The 26,137-nt window shown below is 33.8% G+C and overlaps 1 protein-coding gene across 5 annotated transcripts in view; it reads left to right on the top strand.

The window, feature by feature from the left end:
* Positions 1-26,137, top strand: part of LOC143238897 (uncharacterized) — a 47,692-nt gene that overhangs the window by 14,920 nt on the left and 6,635 nt on the right. For all 5 annotated transcript variants that reach the window (XM_076479526.1, XM_076479527.1, XM_076479525.1 and 2 more), the window contains one exon: positions 5,194-5,275. In XM_076479526.1, coding sequence (XP_076335641.1) covers positions 5,194-5,275 — 82 coding nt within the window. The remainder of the gene's footprint in view (positions 1-5,193; positions 5,276-26,137) is intronic.

The raw sequence follows: 26,137 nt of genomic DNA, 5'->3' as shown, positions 1-26,137 counted from the left end.
AGGTGCTGTTTGTTTTTATAAAATATCGTGATTACGCTACAAATCAAGTAATAAAATAAAAGACAAGAATGAACATATAGCAGTATATATATAAAACTATTCAGTCACAACTGAGTTTAATGTATCTTGTTTTTGTCTGTTAATACACTGTGTGTTTGTACTAGTATGTGTGGATGATGAATGTCATTCCTACTATTCTGCTTACATTGTTTTTATCTGTTAATACACTGTGTGTTTGTACTAGTATGTGTGGATGATGAATGTCATTCCTACTATTCTGTTTACATTGTTTTTATCTGTTAATACACTGTGTGTTTGTACTAGTATGTGTGGATGATGAATGTCATTCCTACTATTCTGTTTACATTGTTTTTATCTGTTAATACACTGTGTGTTTGTACTAGTATGTGTGGATGATGAATGTCATTCCTACTATTCTGTTTACATTGTTTTTATCTGTTAATACACTGTGTGTTTGTACCAGTATGTATGGATGATGAATGTCATTCCTACTATTCTGTTTACATTGTTTTTATCTGTTAATACACTGTGTGTTTGTACCAGTATGTATGGATGATGAATGTCATTCCTACTATTTAGTTACATTGTTTTTATCTGTTAATACACTGTGTGTTTGTACCAGTATGTATGGATGATGAATGTCATTCCTACTGTTTTGTTTACATTGTTTTTGAATGATTTATATTAGCGATCCTTACATTTACCTTCTTTCCTGAAAATATTTTCTATACCTTTGGAACTATATTCCTTCTTTGATAAGATCCATGAGTACATTAATAATCTGATCTTAACTATTACAACATCGTTTTATATTCCTATGAATCTGAGATTGTAAGAATTACGGAGATAGGAAAAAGTACAAAATATGTCATCAAAAGTGTACCTGTTCCCTAGTGGCACAGTCTGTGTACTCATACCACTAGAAACTGGGTTTCGATACTCGTGGTGAGAAGAACAAATATATCCCATTGTGTAACTTTGTATTTAATTCCAAATAGTCAGATCAATCAACATTATATCTATGATATCCAATGAAGATGAGGTCTTTCTTCCTATAACTAGACTTATCAAGCCAGCTGACATATAACAGACACAGTATTTGTCAAGGTGTAATTTATATTACCAACTGCATTAACAATAAACATTACTCTGTGAACTAAATTCAGCAGGTGTAGTGTTATCTCTATGAATTAGGATAAGGATTAATGGTGCAGTGATCATTTTAACACCTATTTATTTTTATAGTAATAATAACTTGTTTGTGTTTCTATTAACTTCAGTCGTTATTCAGAAAAACTTAAGAACCACCGAGCTAGTCGTATTGTTCCCAGGGATGGCCAAACAACCAGAGCATCAAACTACACGAGGACTATCTGTGTTAACTGTCCCTAATTTGGCAGTGAAAGACTAGAGAGAAGGCAGCTAGTCACCACCGCCCATCCCCAACTCTTGAGTCACTCCTTTACCAACGAATGGTAGGATTGACCGTCACTTTATAACGCCCACACGGCTGAAGGGACGAGCATGTATGTTGGGATGTAGATTCGAACCCGCAACTTTCAGGTTACAAGTCGAGAACCCTAACGAACGGACCACTATTAAGTCCATGAGTTGGCAGTGAGTGTCGTTCACTAGCTGCATACCCTGTACACTGTAATTTATAAATTAGGGATAGCTAGCACAGATAGCCCTCGTGTAAAGTTTAGCAGATACCTGAGACCAACTAAAAATGAAATAGATACCAATATATATCTACATATCCAATAACTGTGATAAAATAACAGCTTTATTAAGAAACAACAACATTTATCCACTGCAGGATGCAACCGTCTGTGAAATCGTTATGATAATAACAAGATATTTGCATACTACTGATACACTGGCAAAACGTGTTGTCAGGGATATATTCGGTGACGGGATTTGAACAAGCAATCCGTAGATTTCGAATCAAGCATCTTAACCACCAGATTATACCAAGCCTAAATCATATTTTTCCTTTACTTATATCCTATATATGTCATTCTTCAACACTTTATTATAATTGATAACAGGTATAGATGAGGATTCTAATGGAAATACAATACAGATTTTATTCTTAAATATTAATAATTTTGTTGAATAATTAAATATTCATGTAAAATATAAAAGCATTAATGTAGACAGAGGATTGAGATCGTTATATCAAACAGAGTTTGGATTATCCCCTTACAGGTCGTGATACCATGTCTAGTTACACTCTATCTGACGACTGACAATAGCCCTGCATTGCAGTTTACATCAGAAAAGGCTACATTGAAAAGGTGTCATGTTCAAAGCACAATCTGCTTATCTGAGGACTTTTTATAATTCATCTGTCCAATAAGGATGAGAATTACCTAGCATATTTTTAACTGCTTGATAGAAATGTATGTACATTGTGTCCAACGCCTTCGTACAGAAAACCATGAACATCTGTGTCATTTTCCTGCTGCTTGAGGTGGAAACCGCTCATGTACGCGTAACCCATTTTGCTTTTCCAAAGAGAGATTCTTCTAAATTATGTTGCGTACTGTTGTTTCTGGCAAGTAGACAGCTTTTGTCACCAACTTATTTATTCTCAACTTTTCTCTCACTCATTACAAGATTCCTCACTTCAAGTAAAACTTGTTACAAGTATCTCTCTAAATGATCCTAGTATCCTAATTTTCATACTTTTTTATGTTTCCAGTTATATTAACTACAAGGAATATCCATATTTTGGAAATTCTGAAATCCTCATCTGAGTAAATATTTGTGATATTAGTGTATAAATTATTTTTCATGAAATGGGCTGTTACATAGCCTTCTCAAAACCAAATATTTGTTTATAGTATCACACTACCTACGTAACGCCAATGACAAAATACAATTCCTGACACATTACATTTTACTTCAACTTAAAATCTGTCGTATTTGTTACATGACTTGCATATTCAAAATCGTTTTAATATAATGTATGTAATCTCTGTAGTAGTGTCACTCCAGTTAGTAGTATTCTCTGTAGTAGTATCACTCCAGTTAGTACGTAATCTCTGTAGTAGTATCACTCCAGTTAGTACGTAATCTCTGTAGTAGTGTCACTCCAGTTAGTACGTAATCTCTGTAGTAGTATCACTCCAGTTAGTACGTAATCTCTGTAGTAGTGTCACTCCAGTTAGTACGTAATCTCTGTAGTAGTGTCACTCCAGTTAGTACGTAATCTCTGTAGTAGTGTCACTCCAGTTAGTACGTAATCTCTGTAGTAATATCACTCCAGTTAGTACGTAATCTCTGTAGTAGTATCACTCCAGTTAGTTCGTAATCTCTGTGGTAGTGTCACTCCAGTTAGTACGTAATCTCTGTAGTAGTATCACTCCAGTTACTACGTAATCTCTGTAGTAGTGTCACTCCAGTTAGTACGTATTCTCTGTAGTAGTGTCACTCCAGTTAGTACGTATTCTCTGTAGTAGTATCACTCCAGTTAGTACGTAATCTCTGTAGTAGTGTCACTCCAGTTAGTACGTAATCTCTGTAGTAGTGTCACCCAGTTAGCACGTAATCTCTGTAGTAATATCACCCAGTTAGTACTTAATCTCTGTAGTAGTATCACTCCAGTTAGTTCGTAATCTCTGTAGTAGTGTCACTCCAGTTAGTACGTAATCTCTGTAGTAGTATCACTCCAGTTACTACGTAATCTCTGTAGTAGTGTCATTCCAGTTAGTACGTAATCTCTGTAGTAGTGTCACTCCAGTTAGTACGTATTCTCTGTAGTAGTGTCACTCCAGTTAGTACGTAATCTCTGTAGTAGTATCACTCCAGTTAGTACGTAATCTCTGTAGTGTGTCACTCCAGTTAGTACGTATTCTCTGTAGTAGTGTCACTCCAGTTAGTACGTTTTCTCTGTAGTAGTATCACTCCAGTTAGTACGTAATCTCTGCAGTAGTATCACTCCAGTTAGTACGTAATCTTTGCAGTAGTGTCACTCCACTTAGTACGTAATCTCTGTTGTAGTGTCACTCCAGTTAGTACGTAATCTCTGTAGTAGTATCACTCCAGTTAGTACGTATTCTCTGTAGTAGTATCACTCCAGTTAGTACGTAATCTCTGTAGTAGTGTCACTTCAGTTAGTACGTAATCTCTGTAGTAGTGTCATTCCAGTTAGTACGTAATCTCTGTAGTAGTGTCACTCCAGTTAGTACGTAATCTCTGTAGTAGTGTCACTCCAGTTAGTACGTAATATCTGTAGTAGTGTCACTCCAGTTAGTACGTATTCTCTGTAGTAGTGTCACTCCAGTTAGTACGTATTCTTTGTAGTAGTGTCACTCCAGTTAGTAGGTAATCTTTGTAGTAGTGTCACTCCAGTTAGTACGTATTCTCTGCAGTAGTATCACTTCAGTTAGTACGTAATCTCTGCAGTAGTATCACTCCAGTTAGTACGTAATCTCTGCAGTAGTATCACTCCAGATAGTACGTAATCTCTGCAGTAGTATCACTCCAGTTAGTACGTATTCTATGTAGTAGTATCACTCCAGTTAGTACGTAATCTCTGCAGTAGTATCACTCCAGTTAGTACTAATCTCTGTAGTAGTATCACTCCAGTTAGTAGGTAATCTTTGTAGTAGTGTCACTCCAGTTAGTACGTATTCTCTGCAGTAGTATCACTTCAGTTAGTACGTAATCTCTGCAGTAGTATCACTCCAGTTAGTACGTAATCTCTGCAGTAGTATCACTCCAGTTAGTACGTAATCTCTGCAGTAGTATCACTCCAGATAGTACGTATTCTCTGCAGTAGTATCACTCCAGTTAGTACGTAATCTCTGTTGTAGTATCACCAGTTATTCATGTCTGTGGTAGTATCACTCCAGTTAGTACGTAATCTCTGCAGTAGTATCACTCCAGTTAGTACGTAATCTCTGCAGTAGTATCACTCCAGTTAGTACGTAATCTCTGCAGTAGTATCACTCCAGTTAGTACTAATCTCTGTAGTAGTATCACTCCAGTTCGTACGTATTCTCTGTAGTAGTATCACTCCAGTTAGATATGAAGTTGCTTTTAATTCTTTCGATTGTTTTTAGAACTCCAGTGTATACGTTTCCTTTGATACCAACTGATTATTTGCTATATTAACGTATTATTTGCTATATATCTCTCAGAATGTATTAACTGTATTTCTAGAAAGTAATGGTGGTTCAGAAGAAGAGGTAGACAAAGCCATGTTTCTCTTCAGTGAAAGCATAACAGCTGAAGACACAATAAAGTAAGTTACGCACAATAGGTTTAATTATTACTGCAATGTATTATTGTGTTCGTTGTTATTAACAAACATGAAGTAATCGCAACGCATTGTATATAAAGTACATTTAATATTCACCAGATCCAATTAGAGCTTGAAATTATTTATAGCTTACAGTCTTACACGAGATGAAAATACTTGTTCATACACATAATGCACAGAAAGCAGTTTTACCATAGTTCTACCTAAGTACGATAACAATCACACGGGCGTGACTAGGTACGTGAAAAAGGTGTGTTTTTCTTATAGCAAAGCCATATCGGGCTCTCTGCTGAGTCCACCGAGGGGAATCGAACCCCTGATTTTAAAGTTGTAAATCCGTAGACATACCGCTGTACTAGCGGGGAACACTTGATAAAGAAGAGGACAACTGTGATGTTTACTCTGGGCTTCTTTGTTACGGTCCCAGCATGGCCAGGTGGTTAAGGCACTCGACTCGTAATCTGAATGTAGCGGGTTCGCATCGCCGTCACACCAAACATGCTCTCCATTTCAGTCATGGGGGCGTTATAATGTAACGGTCAGTCCCACTACTCGTTGGTAAAAGACCAGCTCAAGAGTTAGAGGTGAGTGGTGATGACTAGCTGCCTTCCTTCTAGTCTTACACTGCTAAATTATGGACAGCTAGGGCAGATAGCCTTCGTGTAACTTTGCACGAAATTCAAAAACAATTCTTGTTACAGCTCGCTATTTGGAGGCCATATTAAACAGATAACGAAACTGTTAACTTCAGTTGTAATAAAATAACTTTTATCTTTGTTGTTGTTTGTCAGTTGGTTTCTTCCCCCTACGCGTTGAGCTGATGAGATAAACTTTTAGAATCCAACTTTTTGTATTTTTTCCCCTGAGCAGAAATTGTCTTTTTAATTAAAATATGTTTTCTATTCTTTAGCACAATAATTAAAATCTATGTCTGTATGTTGCGCTTTCCAAGATAATAATTACATTTTGTTACGTTTTAGTAGGCTATTATACTTGATCATGATTTGGTAAAAAAATAATATTGTGAATGTTTAAATCTTCACATATAATTTTAGTTTATTTTGATTTTTATGTGTAATACATTTCTGTTCATTAAACTAATAAGTTTTGTTTTTAATATTTAGCTTTGTGTAAGTGATACGGAAGAGGATATTTTTATCACTGTTGTAAATAATTTTTAGGTACAAGTAATTTAAACAAATGGTTTTCAGTTACATTAGTGCCTACATTATTATTAACATAAATAAGAGAAAGATTCATAGTTTGACGTTATAAGAAAGCGTATTCTGTGTCATTCTCTTTAAAGTTTAATATTGTACATCATAACTTTATGGTCGTATCTAACAGATTCAATACTGGATTGAGTTGTGGCCGCACTCTATCGTTTATCAAACTTTCTTTCCTACAGAGACTGCAGTCATCAGTTTCAATAATATATCACACCAGAGATGAAATTTTGAAAATCGTCCCGGCATCGTCCAATGGTTAGGGCATTCGACTTGTAATATGAGAGTTGCAGGTTCGAATCCCTGTCACACCAAACATGTTCGCCTTTTCATCCGTGGGGATATTATAATATTACGGTCAATCCCACTATTCGTTGGTAAAAGAGTAGCCCAAGAGTTGGCGGTGGGTGGTGATGACTAGCTGCCTTCCTTCTAGTCTTACACTGCTAAATTGGGGATGACTAGTGCAGATAACCCTTGTGTAGCTTTGTGCGAAATTCAAAAACAAACAAATTCTAAAAAAAAGGTCAGATTCACAATAGGGTGAAGTGGACTTGTTTTTAAACAAAGAAGAAATCTGCGGATAAACATAAAAAACGGAAAAGCAAATCAAATAATTCCCTATACTTGTACCGTCATAGAAGTAAGTTCTCAGTACCGGCTAGTTCACTTCTGCCTCACAATTACCTAAGGCGTGTGTTAAATGTTGAGTAATTCTGATATTCACATGCTAGTCAAAACCAACTCGTAGTTGAACTGGTGTATCCATGTGTGTTAAACGTTGAGTAATTCACATGTCATGCTAGTCAAAACTAACTCGTAGTTGAACTGGTGTATCCATGTGTGTTAAACGTTGAGTAATTCACATGTCATGCTAGTCAAAACCAACTCGTAGTTGAACTGGTGTATCCATGTGTGTTAAACGTTGAGTAATTCACATGTCATGCTAGTCAAAACCAACTCGTAGTTGAACTGGTGTATCCATGTGTGTTAAACGTTGAGTAATTCACATGTCATGCTAGTCAAAACCAACTCGTAGTTGAACTGGTGTATCCATGTGTGTAATAAAGGTTGAGTATAGTAGTATACTACATTAGCTGTTTTAATAGCGATGTACTTTGTATCTGAAATAATTTAGTGAACAACATTATGGTTTAAAAGTATTTCAACTCGTTTCATTTGTATGTATAATAAGTATACAACTGAACTTACGCAGCCATTTTATACACACAAACATATATATATATATAACACGTAACACATTTTTCGATATAAGATAATACTGTATATAAGGTAAGTTTTGAGTAAGTCATCAAACAATATGACTGTTTGTTTATTTTGGTGCAGAGTCACGTTGTGCTAACTGCTCTGTCCACTATTGGGAATCTTATCTGTTATGTATTGCAATTTATCTCGGACGTGTCTCCGATTTATGTTACTTACGTTACGTTATTAAGATTTCAAATAGTTGGAAATTTTAATTTAGAAGATAATTAAACGTTGATATGTATTAAATTTATGGTATATGTCAATAAACTTTTATTCTTAACATAAATGTATTTTCGTAATGACGAGAAAACCACTGGAAGTAAAAATGTATTCTAAAGACGGTTGATATGGTTGTTAAAACTTTAATTAAAATAAAGTACAAAACAACTTTTTGACCTTCTTAGGTCATCTTCACGTTAACAAAGTTTGAAACTGACCGTTGCCGAGCACATATCTTAGGGACGAGAGTATAAACGGATACTAGACTACAGAAGGCGTTGCAGTTATATGCTAGGTTTTTAATTAACATAGGCATTAAGGTGTTCCTTATAACACTTGGTTATAACAAATAGTTAATAATATTGGTTTATATACAAGGGTTTTATAAACTTACAGACAATGCTGAGTCTTATATCCAGTCTAGAAATAAATATTTTATCGATGATCCAGGTATACAACAGGCAAATTAATTCTAATTTGTTAGTGTTACACTTCACTTAAGCTAGCTAGCTTGGTTGGCCTTACGTCGCTCACTTTTTACCGATGATGATATTTAATGTCCTCCTAGAAATACTAATGTCCGAACTTAATTTAGTGAAGTTGAATGACTTGTAATGTTTGAAATTTATAAATGTTCCTGATCAAGTAATAATATAACCTGTCTTTTGGTGCGTTGGTTTGTATAGTTTAAAGCGAGATTCTTGAACGTTAAACACTGCTGGAAAACACGTAAACCACATATTGTTGATTCTTGGTGTCGAGAATCTTCTACAAACTTAGAGAACAGATTATACTTTGGCAATACACATTCAGCAATATACGTTACCTCTGTGAGAAAAACTATACGGGAACATACATAGGTATTAAAATAAACGTAAATATTAAAATAAATGTATAATTTAATATATGCCAAAGGTTTTAATGTTAAAGTCTGTAACTTACAGATGTTAGATCATATGACCAAACTGTAAGTTATAGCAAGTTATAAGTGTTGAGTTTTCTATTCTGTAAAGTGAAAGTGCTATACCTTTATTTATAGAGGTTATCTGCACTTAATTTCATTGTAACCAGGACGTAGACAGTCCTGAGCTTTTTTAAGGTTAGCATGATCACGCTGGTCTTTCAGGAGAATTTGTAATTTATATGAGTTAGGGTAATAACCCCATGATGGTGGTTTGTTCAGTTTTATTAGTTTAACATTAATATACCTTTGAATATTTATGATGACATTGGTGGCTGTCATCGGTATTCTGGGTACCGTATTAACACTTCAGTTTGGTTGAAAAGTTGAGACAGACACAGAGTTTTTATTAAATCATGTTTCTGGTGTAATATAGTAGCTATAGGTCAGCAGTAGTTAAAACAAAAATGTTCAAGTTGTTGTTAATGCTTTAGATGTTAAAGATACCACTGATATCTGCATGTGTGTGAACAAAAAATACTATGTTTTTATTTTACGCATATATTCGAGCCTTTTCTTTACTAACTTATGAAAGAAAATCATAGAAAGATTATAGGAGGAATGAAAAAAAAAAGTTAAATAGAACTAAATTATAATTTCCAACTGTGACTGATATGAAGAAACAAAAGACGAAGTAAAATAAAGTGAAAATTAATCTTTACTCAGTTAAAACACAAATAGAAACGATTGACAGTACTGCTGTCAAATGTGTATAGTTCTTACCAGGAGGAATTCTGAGTAAGAATGAAACAGTGTTAAACCACTGTATAGGTGTCATGTTAGGGTCATCTATTTCTCAGTGCATGTACTACTCACTGATCTTCCCTTACATTAAAATAGGAATGACATATTCTCTATGGCACTCAAGCATGTACACAGTGACCTCAGTAAAATACTGCTTCATATTAAAACTTACTGTCTTCCGGTGACACTTCCCGTAACAGTGAATAACGATAAGAGGATTACCCTTTAAGAGACAGTAACATGAACACTAGCACACTAGCTACATTGCACGGCCAGTTAACTGTTATTGAAACCTACATGCACACTGTATTTTGCCTTTGAGTGAACAAGTTTTTGGTGATAATCTTAACTTGTGTAAATCTCAAAGAAAATGAACAACTAATATGCTTTGCATACAATATGAGATACCAAGGTGCATACTGATTATTCCAAGCACTGGGGAGGTATAAGTAAAGAAAATTAATTAATAATCATAAAAAGTATATAAAAATAACTATTATAATCTGAAATGGTATAGTGATGTTTTTAAAACTGATGTTTGTTTATTTATCACTATCTACTATTAATCCCTAATATAAACCGGAGGGTAGGCAGCCAGTCAGCAGCACTCCTATCATCCACCATTCTTGTTAAGGGATTTACTATCTCTTTTATAAAACATCCACAATTTAAGGGGGGGGGGATATTTAGTGATGTTGGACACATGACCCAATATGCCATATTTGAAATATAGAGTTCTAATACAGGGCTAGCTCATGCTCACAAATGTTGTTCCAGACAACATTGGTGACAAAAGTAAAGCAATATTTCTAAACAATTAAAATGGAACGGGGATATAGGGTAGAATCAAAGCTTTAAATTAATTTCACACATTCAAAGCACCTAAAACATAATAGAAAGCAACAATGTTTAATTAATGTAAGTTTTATAACTGTTTATTATTTATGCATTACAGCAAATAACCTTAATCATGGAATGCAGTATACAAACTCACAAAGCAAAATCAGTATTTATATCTGCTATCCAGCATCACCTCACCATATTCATAATATCAGATACATTTTACGAGGAATAACTTAATTACTTGGTACCCAACCAGTTACATTTTGCTTTATTATGATGTGAAATATAAGAAACATACAGTTAGAAATTTCTGGTGTAAAATTTGTTTAGACATTTTGAAGAGTACAGTGCCTTTTTTCGTGTCCCGGCATGGCCAGGTGGTTAAGGCACTCGACTCGTAATCCAAGGGTTGCGGGTTCGAATCCCCATCACACTAAACATGCTCGCTGCTTCAGCCATGGAGGTCGTTATAATGTGACGGTCAACTCCACTATTCGTTGGTAAAAGAGTTGCTCAAGTGTTGGCGGTGGGTGGGGATGACTAGCTGCCTTCCCTCTAATCTTACACTGCTAAATTATGGACGGCTAGCGGATATCCCTCGTGTAGCTGTGCGAAATTCAAAGCAAACTAAACCTTTTTTCTGTCTAATTAAAAAAAATATTCTTTAACAAAATCATACGATGCAGCTAATTCTCAAGGAGATTTCTGCATCTGTCATTGTCAATGTAAATATTGTCACTTGCCAGCTTATGAAAATGTGTGAGTGAAAGATTATCCTGCGAGTTTCAAGCCTGTATATTAACAGAGGAATGTTTATGATTATCCTGCGAGTTTCAAGCCTGTATATTAACAGAGGAATGTTTATGATTATCCTGCGAGTTTCAAGCCTGCATATTAACAGAGGAATGTTTATGATTATCCTGCGAGTTTCAAGCCTGTATATTAACAGAGGGATGTTTATGATTATCTTGCGAGTTTCAAGCCTGTATATTAACAGAGGAATGTTTATGATTATCCCAAGCGAGTTTCAAGCCTGTATATTAACAGAGGAATGTTTATGATAATTTTATCGTTTCCATTGGCCTTGAACATGTTGACCAGTTGACCAGTTTGGAAGAATTTTAATTGTCAATGTGGCAGTGTAAAGTTTATAAAATAACACCAACAAGAACCTCATCTTACTTTTTGGATACATTAATATACACAAAAATGGCTATTTTCAGTGTGCCGTGTATTATAATGTTTACTTCAATTTTGACGGTGTCATTCCAGATTTGTTCATAAAAAATGTGAGATACTGATTTATCATGCGTATGAAATCATCGAATATAAATATCTACATAAAAAAATTTGAAAATGCCGAATGTTTGTTAAGAAAAATAATGTTTCAAGTAATTTTCAGATAACAATAAGACAATAATGACAAACAATTAAAATGAAACATTCCTAAACAATATTTTAATGATATTGTTACAGAATAACAGACCAATATAAGTTATTATTGGGCATAGGGACAATCTGTGCAATGCTTTATGATGAGTTGAAATGCTCGACATCTTACTATAGTGACGTACAAACTTTTTTTATGGCATCTCTCTGTTAAAGCTACATATCGTTGTACCCTGTACCCTTTATAAAGGTAAAATAAGTCTTAGAACTTTACAGAGCAGTTTGACTGTTTAAATTTACTCACCAATTTAATATGAAGAATTAGCTTGAACTTGGGATAAGATGAAGTCATTTCTTGGCAACTCGGATTGTACCTGATTTGTTTTGGTTGCTGTCAAAAATAGTTAATTTTCAGTGGTTTATTTATGTAAAAAACAAAAACACGTCCATTAATGTACTCGAGAGATCTTGGTATTCTTCGTGAATTGGCATTCAGTAGTTTCCAAGAGGTTTTGTATTGAATTATGATCAACGAGTTTTATCACTATGAGCTTTTCTTAAGTTGTCGTTAACAGATGAGAATATATGCTGCCATTAGATGGATTCCAGATGCAATTGTTTTCTCTTTTTGAATTAATCTGCAAATTAACAATAAAGCTTTTTCGGATGAATTATAAACGACATCACAAATAATACACAATGATTTAAATAATTTTCTTCCCAGATTTCGCAGTGTCAAGGAACATTTTTACACTTTCCATTTTCAAAGTAATTTTTCAACAGCAAATGTTTCAAGTTTTTAGTGAAATACACACATTGCTATATTAAGTTTGCAGTGACAAGTTAAGGTTGTTGAGTTTATTAAGAATATCAGCTAGTATTAAAATATATTTTAGTTTATAAAATACTCTTCTAATGTGAGACTGCAGTCTAACAAAAATATACAGAGGTTTGTCTTTTAGATGCACAATGTAATTGAATACATTCCTGAGAGACAACCAGTGCAAGAACTTATTATATAGGGACCGTATTTATCCACAAGACAGCTTGGGGTACAAAGCTCTTAATTTCAAAAAGTTCACAACATTGAAATTTAAAATTACCATTTTGGTTTAGGCTAAAATTTATTTGAAGTTTGTGTTTTTTTATGTATGGTGCAATATGTAAATATTGCAGTTGGATTCAGAGCACTCAATTACTTTAGCTGTTTTTGAAAATAAATCTGGATCATCATTGCATATCTCAACATAATTAATCCAAGAAACGTTGTTTGTGGTGAAAATCTAACAAACAAGAAAGAAAATGGCTTCTTCTTAGCTCTCCTATCCAATGCTTGGCAAACCAAAATTCACAAATTCATTTTCGTAATAACGTAATAGACTACAAGAATCTAAAATACATGCGCAACATCTGTAGTTTCTTCAAGCTGTATGATTAATTTCTGACTGTTCAAGATGCATGTTATCAACTGCATTCTCATATCAGGAGAAATTTACATGTACATGCTTCATGATAGTCACATGATAAAGGGATAGACTTGTTTTTAGGGCCTCACCATGAAAGATTTCACATGTTTTTATGGCAGTAGGAAGAATAATGACTCTCCAATATTATGTCGTTTCATCATTTCCAAGTTAAATAATGGGCTTCTAAAGAATATTTTAAGGCTATTGATGTAATAATTACATGGTTTTAAAGCAAGTTGCTTTATGTTTCAATTGTTATTTGAAAAACTTAATGGTTTTGCCTATGTTCTCATTGTCCACTAAGTAAAATTTGTGGACAAATAAAGCATTACAGTTGTTCCTCATTATTAATAATTCTGTAAGTGAAATCAAATTCTAAATAATCTTTCTAATACTTATGCACTGTAGTTTTTGATTTCATGTACGCCTCTTTGTCAAAAGTACACACAGACTGGTTTAGTTACTTTAAAACATAATTGACAAGACAAATTCTTCTCCTATATCTCTGTTATTGCGATAGAAATGTGAAACTCACTTTAAAAATCGCTTGTTACGACTAAACTTACATGCAGTCTACCTTTACTTTTAATTTTACTTTCACTAACTTGGTTGCCTATATATATATATTGCCCAACTGAGGCCTAGAACTTTCTACAAAGTACGAGATGTTATAAAATACTCACTTAAATTAAGAGAACAATTCAGAAGGTTTTAATACTTGATGTCAGTTCACAACAATTGAACTATGCAAACAATTACGTAATAAAATTTCCTATAACTATATTTTAAAATACGTTACTTTAATGCTTACACAATACAAACTAAATAATACTCTCATATTAAACTTAAAATTAACAGTCGTGTATATCTAACAGTAAAACAATCAGTGGTTGGTAGAGCAACTTCCTTGTTTCATGACTTACATATTTCAAGTTATTGTAAAGAAACAGCAGTGTCTAAGAACAACTTGCAGCCACTAACAAGAAAACATAATGTAATAAATTTCCTACGCCTGAAGCGAGAAGTTGTTTGCTTCTTTATATGAAACTGTTTGAATACAAAATTATTCTTTTGTATATGAAGGTCTAATTTCATAATGAAGAAGTGAAAATAGAATGGAATACACAACTTTTAAAGCTGTGTAACTTCCCTGTTTTCTTCCTGTTGGCACAACGTTAAGTATGCAAACTTATAGTGTCAGAAGTCTGATTTCAATACCTGTATTGGGCACACCACAAACAGTCCATTATGTAGCTTTGTGTTTGACTACACTCAAACAGATTCTTACTGTTCTCTTTTCAGTATTGAATTATTTTGTACATGCTCCTTTTCCAGGCTGCATGCTGATGCAGCTTCCTACTCTAACTTGTTTGTGCTTATATTTTACATTCCTTTTTCCTACGTTGATTACTGTTAATAAATATGAATTTTTCTATGGTAGTTTTTATAACTTCTTTATTTTTAAATCTGTACCTTCAGATATTTGAATGACTAATTACTATCACTTAACAAAAGTGAAAAAGGCCTTGCGAGAACTTGGCTATTTGTGCGAATGTGCTGAGAAGATTGCACAAAAATCTTTCTCAAGCGTGTCATCGATTGGACATGAGGAGATTCTTATTGACATGTTTTTGGAGGACTACTGGGTGAAACCAAGTTTTATCACATAGATCTCAGGAGCATTCGTCTTGGAATCAGGTTTATTGTTTTGTGATGGATTCAGCTCTAAAGCAACTTCAAGTCTATGGTGGTCTCAAAGCTTAACAAAAATTTGACCAACAACTCCAAAGCCATAGAAAGCACAAAATGTTGTGATGCAATCATCATAATTCTCTGTTGGAGAACATAGCTTCCTAGGCTCAGTTACCATGGCTACATTACAAAAACACAGCAAATTCCCTCAAGAAGGTGTCTATAGCATGAAGGATGAATACTGTTTTTACTATGGCTTTCCAGGTCACTGAATTTGTAATAGCCTCTGTCAAAAAAACAAAAAAAAAGTATGAACATAACTTCTGCATCAATGGCTGAAGAAATACCAACTGTTTTAAACAAATATACTCTGAGTTGAGTTTAGTCATTACCTCATGTAGATTGAGTAGTCAAGATGCATTCATAGGTTTGATGTCTAGTTCAAATAATACTGGGCTTAGCATCGCAAAGCAAATGTCATTTATGATCAAAATTGAGCTTCAAGTGTGCTCTGGATGAATCAGGAACTTGCTCATCTTTGCTCTGTATCAGACATTAGTATATAATAGTTCAAATTTGTTTATACAAAATGGTTACAAGCAATATTTGAGTGAAGAGCTACATCTCAGATTTCGGTTTGACACTATTATTTATTCATTGAGCAAACATATCTATTCGAATATCATGTATTGGTATTTTAAAGGTGAACTTATAATGAAAGTGGCCAACTAGTTTTTCATGCACAAAATGTGAACTAATCTCTGCGGAAATACCACCCAATGTTGAGCCCGAAACCAATGAATGAATATATGTTGAAAAGAGGTTGTAGAACTTACAAATGTGCAAGTGATGTTCTTTGGTGTGTTATAGTTGTTTTTCGAACGTCTGAACTTGCTAGTTGAGGATTCTGCTAATAATTTTAACTCAACCCAGAAACAGAAACTAAGTGAAGCGTTCGTAGATACAAATGATGAGCATTCCATAAAGCAACTAATGTTAGGCTTCTTTGGAGTACAACAGATGTTGCCAATGCTGAAAATGAATGGGTATAAAAGGACAAAATAATATAAGCTTTGGAGGTTGTTTAACTGTCTCCAGAAGAAGAAAGAGACATTAAGTAGGTGAATGAACGTGATAACACACATCATTTGACATCGATAGATGAGTGTTTAAACGAATTGAAAGGAGCCGATTGGTTCAGTACGTTAGTCGTAGCTTCTTAGCATTGGCAAATCAAAATGGAGAATAAAAGTATACTCCAGTTCTGATTCTAACATTTAGAAAGAACTGTTAATTATTTATCATGACATTCAGACTTTGGTTTATTGTCATGCATCTCAGATTGCCGAAGAGATAGTGAAAATACAAAGGAGATTTACTAGGCACCTCTACACAAGAAATACCTATCATTCATTATCCATTGTGTTGTTGTATTATCCTCCCGCCGCCATCTAGTATTATTGTTCAGCATACATTTTTATGCATGAAATGTTTCAAGATACATATGTAAAATCAAATAAACAACGACACCGTTTCTGATCTATAACTATGGAATGTGCCTTAGATAAACAACTGAATCCAGGTGCTGTTGTGAACAAGCTTAACTACAATTACCATTATAGGATAATATAAGATACAACTACTTTTAAAAGTATGTGATATTTGATAATAGGTAGGAAATCAACGATTTAGAAGTATAACAAGAACGTTTTATTGATGATGGAACATATACATTTTTGAACCGTTTTATTGATGATGGAACATATACATTTTTGAACTGTTTTATTGATGATGGAACATATACATTTTTGAACCGTTTTATTGATGATGGAACATATACATTTTTGAACCATTTTATTGATGATGGAACATATACATTTTTGAACCGTTTTATTGATGATGGAACATATACATTTTTGAACCGTTTTATTGATGATGGAACATATACATATTTGAACCGTTTTATTGATGATGGAACATATACATTTTTGAACACAACTTTGGTTTGTCTTTTTTATGTAGTATGTTCCATCACCGATAAAACTTTGCCTTATGCTTATAAATCGTTGTTTTTGTATCTGTTATTGTCTTACCGCGATGTGTTTCCTAACTCAAGTGATGTTTGATTTTTCCTTCTAGCCATATTACAAAATATAACTTCTGTAATGTGACACAAATTGTAGTTGAGAAGCAAATAACTTACTGAGTTTTAACAGTTGGTATCCCTTTAGTATAATTCAGTTATAGTGAAAACAATCATTTTTGTAATTTTAAGTTTACTTAAAACAAAGATTAATGAAAACAAAACAATTCACAGTAAAACTATTCATATTTTTAGAGCTTCTTAATATCTATTAACAGCTCTAGTATGCCAATACTAATAAAAAAGAAGAAACCACTTACAGTTGTAGCATTTGTCAAACATTACTGTCAGTACTTGTATAGTAAGAAGTGTACTATGGCTTTGGACAATGAGTCACTGAAGTGAATAATAAACATAAAAAATCTAAAAGGTATGATTGTGCTTTGGATAACAACGCTGCATAGATTATGACTTCATCGCAGAACATCCTTTGTGTCATCAGCATAGAAATGCTGCCAGATTATATTACCAAACACTAAGAAAATGTTTATATGTTTAATGATCTTGCCCTAGTCACTGTGCAGTAGTCAAGTATAAACAGCAGCAGTGAATGCAAAATGTATAAGCAGTAATAATTGTGTTTTTAAAATGATACTAAAAAGAACTGATCAGCAGCTATTACAAGAGCCTTTTACAATTTGGGTGTTATTTGTTTGGCAGCATTATCATTACAAACTGGCATATACAGTGCTGATGCATATGACATCCGATATTTTAATCATCAGGTACTATCATTATGAACCATAAAAATGTACTTTAATTAATGGTCCCTAGCATTTTCTGGAAGAAATTTCTTTATATTTTGTACGACGCAAGGAGAGCACCTGGAAGTATTTTGCATCATTGCAAATTTGGAGAAGTAGATTTTCTACAGTTGTGTAAAAACGTTGAAAATACTATACAAATTTTATCATATGTAATATTCAGCTGATGATTGTATGCTTTCCTTTGCAACTAATTTCCATGGATATTGGTTGTCCTCCCAAGACTTATAAATGTATACGTTATGTACTGGTTGCTATCGATTATTTCACAATGTGAGCCAGAGATTATCAGTTAGTCGATATTTTAACATAATACACGACTGTTGTGCATTTGGATGTTATCCAGATCATCTGATTTTCAGATGAGAGGTACGGCTGTTAGTCTAATGCACAGCTCTCCACCAAATGCAGGTGCATCACAGTACTCACAGAAATATGAAATGCAGCCGCATTTTATAATAGTTGATGTACACATAATTGTCCATCAGAAATTGAGTAAAATGACAGTAGTGAAATAAAAGTCTGCTGAGTGTGTATATCTCTGGTATGCATCTACACTAAACAGCCATTTTATTGATCTCATTTGTAATAGGAAAGATGCTGATGGTGCATATCTGACAGTCCATGAGGAACCAGATAAAGTAACATTAATTAATAGAGGATCAGTTTCACAACTATGATTATTGGACAAGATTCTGTTGTTACTTGTATGGCATTGGTAGTTGTTCAATTAGCAGTTAGTATAGTTTGTTGAATCGTAAATAATAGTCTGAAAAGAAGTAACTTTCCTTGTTTCAAGCTGTTAGATGATGGTTTATAGAAGAATGCGTCAAAGACAGTGTGATAATCACTTTATTACAGAGCAGTTAGCATGCAGTTAGGAATCAAGAGTTGAGGTAGATGCATTGTCCAAATTTTAAAATGAGATACAATTGTTTTCTCCCCACACTATTAGTACAACACTGTCTATATCACTACTTAGGAACTACAGAAAGTATATTTGTACTAAACTGTAAGATACAGCACTGTCTATATCGCTACTTAGGAACTACATAAAGTATATTTGTACTAAACTGTAAGATACAGCACTGTCTATATCACTACCTAGGAACTACAGAAAGGTATATTTGTACTAAACTGTAAGATACAGCACTGTCTATATCACTACTTAGGAACTGCAGAAAGGTATATTTGTACAAAACTGTGAGATTCAGCACTGTCTATATCACTACTTAGGAACTACAGAAAGGTATATTTGTACAAAACTGTATGATACACCACTGTCTATATCAATACAGAAAGGTATATTTGTACAAAACTGTAAGATACAGCACTGTCTGTATCACTACTTAGGAACTACAGAAAGTATATTTGTACTAAACTGTAAGATACAGCACTGTCTATATCGCTACCTAGGAACTACAGAAAGGTATATTTGTACAAAACTGTAAGATACAGCACTGTCTATATCACTACTTAGGAACTACAGAAAGTATATTTCTACTAAACTGTAAGATACAGCACTGTATATATCACTACTTAGGAACTACAGAAAGTATATTTGTACTAAACTGTAAGATACAGCACTGTCTATATCACTACTTAGGAACTGCAGAAAGGTATATTTGTACAAAACTGTAAGATACAGCACTGTCTATATCACTACTTAGGAACTACAGAAAGGTATATTTGTACAAAACTGTAAGATACAGCACTGTCTATATCACTACGTAGGACCTACAGAAAAGTATATTTGTACAAAACTGTAAGATACAGCACTGTCTATATCACTACGTAGGACCTACAGAAAGGTATATTTGTACAAAACTGTAAGATACAGCACTGTCTATATCACTACCTAGGAACTACAGAAAGTATATTTGTACTAAACTGTAAGATACAGCACTGTCTATATCACTACTTAGGAACTGCAGAAAGGTATATTTGTACAAAACTGTAAGATACAGCACTGTCTATATCACTACTTAGGAAATACAGAAAGGTATATTTGTACAAAATTTTACGATACAGCACTGTCTATATCACTACGTAGGACCTACAGAAAGGTATATTTGTACAAAACTGGAAGATACAGCACTGTCTATATCAATACAGAAAGGTATATTTGTACAAAACTGGAAGATACAGCACTGTCTATATCAATACAGAAAGGTATATTTGTACAAAACTGTAGGATACAGCACTGTCTATATCACTACGTAGGACCTACAGAAAGGTATATTTGTACAAAACTGGAAGATACAGCACTGTCTATATCAATACAGAAAGGTATATTTGTACAAAACTGTAAGATACAGCACTGTCTATATCACTACTTAGGAACTACAGAAAGGTATATTTGTACAAAACTGTAAGATACAGCACTGTCTATATCACTACGTAGGACCTACAGAAAGGTATATTTGTACAAAACTGGAAGATACAGCACTGTCTATATCAATACAGAAAGGTATATTTGTACAAAACTGTAAGATACACCACTGTCTATATCAATACAAAAAGGTATGTATGTACAAAACTGTAAGATACACCACTGTCTATATCAATACAGAAAGGTATATTTGTACAAAACTGTAAGATACAGCACTGTCTATATCAATACAGAAAGGTATATTTGTACAAAACTGTAAGATACAGCACTGTCTATATCACTACTTAGGAACTGCAAAAAGGTATATTTGTACTAAACTGTAAGATACAGCACTGTCTATATCACTACTTTGGAATTACAGAAAGGTATATTTGTACTAAACTGTAAGATACAGCACTGTCTATATCACTACTTAGGAACTACAGAAAGGTATATTTGTACAAAACTGTAAGATACAGCACAGTCTATATCACTACTTCGGAACTGCAGAAAGGTATATTTGTACAAAACTGTGAGATTCAGCACAGTCTTTTTCACTACTTAGGAACTGCAGAAAGGTATATTTGTACAAAACTGTAAGATACAGCACAGTCTATATCACTACTTAGGAACTGCAGAAAGGTATATTTGTACAAAACTGTAAGATTCAGCACAGTCTTTTTCACTACTTAGGACCCACAGAAAGGTATATTTGTACAAAAGTGTGAGATACAGCACTGTCTATATCACTACTTAGGGCCCATAGAAATGTATATATGTACAAAACTGTAAGATACAGCACTGTCTATATCACTACAGAAAGGTATATTTGTACAAAAGTGTAAGATACAGCACTGTCTATATCACTACTTAGGACCCACAGAAAGGTATATTTGTACAAAACTGGAAGATACAGCACTGTCTATATCACTACATAGGACCTACAGAAAGGTATATTTGTACAAAACTGGAAGATACAGCACAGTCTATATCACTACTTTGGACCTACAGAAAGGTATATTTGTACAAAAGTGTAAGATACAGCACTGTCTATATCACTACTTAGGACCCACAGAAATGTATATTTATACAAAACTGGAAGATACAGCACTGTCTATATCACTACTTAGGACCTACAGAAAGGTATATTTGTACAAAACTGTAAGATACAGCACAGTCTATATCACTACTTAGGACCCACAGAAAGGTATATTTGTACAAAACTGTGAGATACAGCACTGTCTATATCACTACTTAGGGCCCATAGAAATGTATATATGTACAAAACTGTAAGATACAGCACTGTCTATATCACTACAGAAAGGTATATTTGTACAAAAGTGTAAGATACAGCACTGTCTATATCACTACTTAGGACCCACAGAAATGTATATTTATACAAAACTGGAAGATACAGCACTGTCTATATCACTACATAGGACCTACAGAAAGGTATATTTGTACAAAACTGGAAAATACACCACTGTCTATATCACTACGTAGGACCCACAGAAAGGTATATTGATACAAAATTGTAAGATACACCACTATCTATATCACTACAGAAAGGTATATTTGTACAAAAGTGTAAGATACACCACTGTCTGTATCACTACAGAAAGGTATATTTGTACAAAACTGTAAGATACAGCACAGTCTATATCACTACTTAGGACCCACAGAAAGGTATATTTGTATTAAACTGTAAGATACACCACTGTCTATATCACTACGTAGGACCTACAGAAAGGTATATTTTACAAAACTGTAAGATACACCACTGTCTATATCACTACGTAGGACCTACAGAAAGGTATATTTGTACAAAACTGTAAGATACACCACTGTCTATATCACTACTTAGGAACTACAGAAAGTATATTTGTACAAAACTGGAAGATACACCACTGTTTATATCACTACTTAGGACCCACAGAAAGGTATATTTGTATTAAACTGTAAGATACACCACTGTCTATATCACTACGTAGGACCTACAGAAAGGTATATTTGTACAAAACTGTAAGATACACCACTGTCTATATCACTACGTAGGACCTACAGAAAGGTATATTTGTACAAAACTGTAAGATACACCACTGTCTATATCACTACTTAGAACTACAGAAAGTATATTTGTACAAAACTGGAAGATACAGCACAGTCTATATCACTACTTAGGACCTACAGAAAGGTATATTTGTACAAAACTGTAAGATACACCACTGTCTATATCACTACGTAGGACCTACAGAAAGGTATATTTGTACAAAACTGTAAGATGCACCACTGTCTGTATCACTACAGAAAGGTATATTTGTACAAAACTGTAAGATACAGCACAGTCTATATCACTACTTAGGACCCACAGAAAGGTATATTTGTATTAAACTGTAAGATACACCACTGTCTATATCACTACGTAGGACCTACAGAAAGGTATATTTGTACAAAACTGTAAGATACACCACTGTCTATATCACTACTTAGGAACTACAGAAAGTATATTTGTACAAAACTGGAAGATACAGCACAGTCTATATCACTACTTAGGACCTACAGAAAGGTATCTTTGTACTAAACTGTAAGATACAGCACTGTCTATATCATTACTTAGGACCCACAGAAAGGTATATTTGTTCAAAACTGTAAGATACACCACTGTCTATATCACTACGTAGAACCTACAGAAAGGTATATTTGTACTAAACTGTAAGATACAGCACTGTCTATATCACTACGTAGGACCTACAGAAAGGTATATTTGTACAAAACTGGAAGATACAGCACAGTCTATATCACTACTTAGGACCTACAGAAGGGTATATTTGTACAAAACTGTAAGATACACCACTGTCTATATCACTACAGAAAGGTATATTTGTACAAAACTGTAAGATACACCACTGTCTATATCACTACAGAAAGGTATATTTGTACAAAAGTGTAAGATACACCACTGTCTATATCACTACTTAGGACCTACAGAAAGGTATATTTGTACAAAACTGTAAGATACAGCACTGTTTATATCACTACTTAGGAACTACAGAAAGTATATTTGTACAAAACTGGAAGATACAGCACAGTCTATATCACTACTTAGGACCTACAGAAAGGTATATTTGTACAAAACTCTAAGATACACCACTGTCTATATCACTACTTAGGACCCACAGAAAGGTATATTTGTAGAAAACTGTAAGATACACCACTGTCTATATCACTACGTAGGACCTACAGAAAGGTATATTTGTACAAAACTGGAAGATACACCACTGTCTGTATCACTACAGAAAGGTATATTTGTACAAAACTGTAAGATACACACACTGTCTATATCACTACAGAAAGGTATATTTGTACAAAACTGTAAGATACACCACTGTCTATATCACTCACTTAGGACCTACAGAAAGGTATATTTGTACAAAACTGTAAGATACAGCACTGTCTGTATCACTACAGAAAGGTATATTTGTACAAAACTGTAAGATACACCACTGTCTATATCACTACGTAGGAACTACAGAAAGGTATATTTGTACAAAAGTGTAAGATACACCACTGTCTGTATCATTACAGAAAGGTATATTTGTACAAAACTGGAAGATACACCACTGTCTATATCACTACGTAGGACCCACAGAAAGGTATATTTGGTACAAAACTGTAAGATACACCACTGTCTATATCACTACAGAAAGGTATATTTGTACAAAAGTGTAAGATACACCACTGTCTATATCAATACAGAAAGGTATATTTGTACAAAACTGTAAGATACACCACTATCTATGTCACTACAGAAAGGTATATTTGCACAAAACTGTAAGATACAGCACTGTCTATATCACAACTTAGGAACTACAGAAAGGTATATTTGTACAAAACTGTAAGATACAGCACTGTCTATATCGCTACTTAGGAACTACAGAAAGATATATTTGTACAAAACTGTAAGATACAGCACTGTCTATATCACTACTTAGGAACTACAGAAAGGTATATTTGTACAAAACTGTAAGATACAGCACAGTCTATATCGCTAGTTAGGAACTACAGAAAGGTATATTTGTACAAAACTGGAAGATACAGCACTGTCTATATCACTACTTAGGAACTACAGAAAGGTATATTTGTACAAAACTGGAAGATACAGCACTGTCTATATCAATACAGAAAGGTATGTTTGTACAAAACTGTAAGATACAGCACTGTCTATATCACTACTTAGGAACTACAGAAAGGTATATTTGTACAAAAGTGTAAGATACACCACTGTCAATATCACTACAGAAAGGTATATTTGTACAAAACTGTAAGATACACCACTGTCTTTATCACTACAGAAAGGTATATTTGTACAAAACTGTAAGATACACCACTGTCTTTGTCACTACAGAAAGGTATATTTGTACAAAACTGTAAGATACACCACTGTCTATATCACTACTTAGGACCCACAGAAAGGTATATTTGTAGAAAACTGTAAGATACACCACTGTCTATATCACTACGTAGGACCTACAGAAAGGTATATTTGTACAAAACTGGAAGATACACCACTGTCTGTATCACTACAGAAAGGTATATTTGTACAAAAGTGTAAGATACACCACTGTCTATATCACTACAGAAAGGTATATTTGTACAAAACTGTAAGATACACCACTGTCTATATCACTACGTAGGACCTACAGAAAAGTATATTTGTACAAAACTGTAAGATACGGCACTGTCTGTATCACTACAGAAAGGTATATTTGTACAAAACTGTAAGATACACCACTGTCTATATCACTACGTAGGAACTACAGAAAGGTATATTTGTACAAAAGTGTAAGATACACCACTGTCTGTATCATTACAGAAAGGTATATTTGTACAAAACTGGAAGATACACCACTGTGTATATCACTACGTAGGACCCACAGAAAGGTATATTGGTACAAAATTGTAAGATACACCACTGTCTATATCACTACAGAAAGGTATATTTGTACAAAACTGTAAGATACACCACTATCTATGTCACTACAGAAAGGTATATTTGCACAAAACTGTAAGATACAGCACTGTCTATATCACAACTTAGGAACTACAGAAAGGTATATTTGTACAAAACTGTGAGATACACCACTATCTATGTCACTACAGAAAGGTATATTTGCACAAAACTGTAAGATACACCACTATCTATGTCACTACAGAAAGGTATATTTGCACAAAACTGTAAGATACAGCACTGTCTATATCGCTACTTAGGAACTACAGAAAGGTATATTTGTACAAAAGTGTAAGATACACCACTGTCAATATCACTACAGAAAGGTATATTTGTACAAAACTGTAAGATACAGCACTGTCTATATCACTACTTAGGAACTACAGAAAGGTATATTTGTACAAAAGTGTAAGATACACCACTGTCAATATCACTACAGAAAGGTATATTTGTACAAAACTGTAAGATACAGCACTGTCTATATCACTACTTAGGAACTACAGAAAGGTATATTTGTACAAAACTGTAAGATACAGCACAGTCTATATCGCTAGTTAGGAACTACAGAAAGGTATATTTGTACAAAACTGGAAGATACAGCACTGTCTATATCAATACAGAAAGGTATGTTTGTACAAAACTGTAAGATACAGCACTGTCTATATCACTATAGAAAGGTATATTTGTACAAAACTGTAAGATACAGCACTGTCTATATCACTATAGAAAGGTATATTTGTACAAAACTG

The sequence above is a fragment of the Tachypleus tridentatus genome, chromosome 13, assembly GCF_004210375.1.
Source record: "Tachypleus tridentatus isolate NWPU-2018 chromosome 13, ASM421037v1, whole genome shotgun sequence".
Classification (NCBI taxonomy): domain Eukaryota; kingdom Metazoa; phylum Arthropoda; class Merostomata; order Xiphosura; family Limulidae; genus Tachypleus; species Tachypleus tridentatus.
This window is presented reverse-complemented; position numbering and strand designations above follow the sequence as displayed.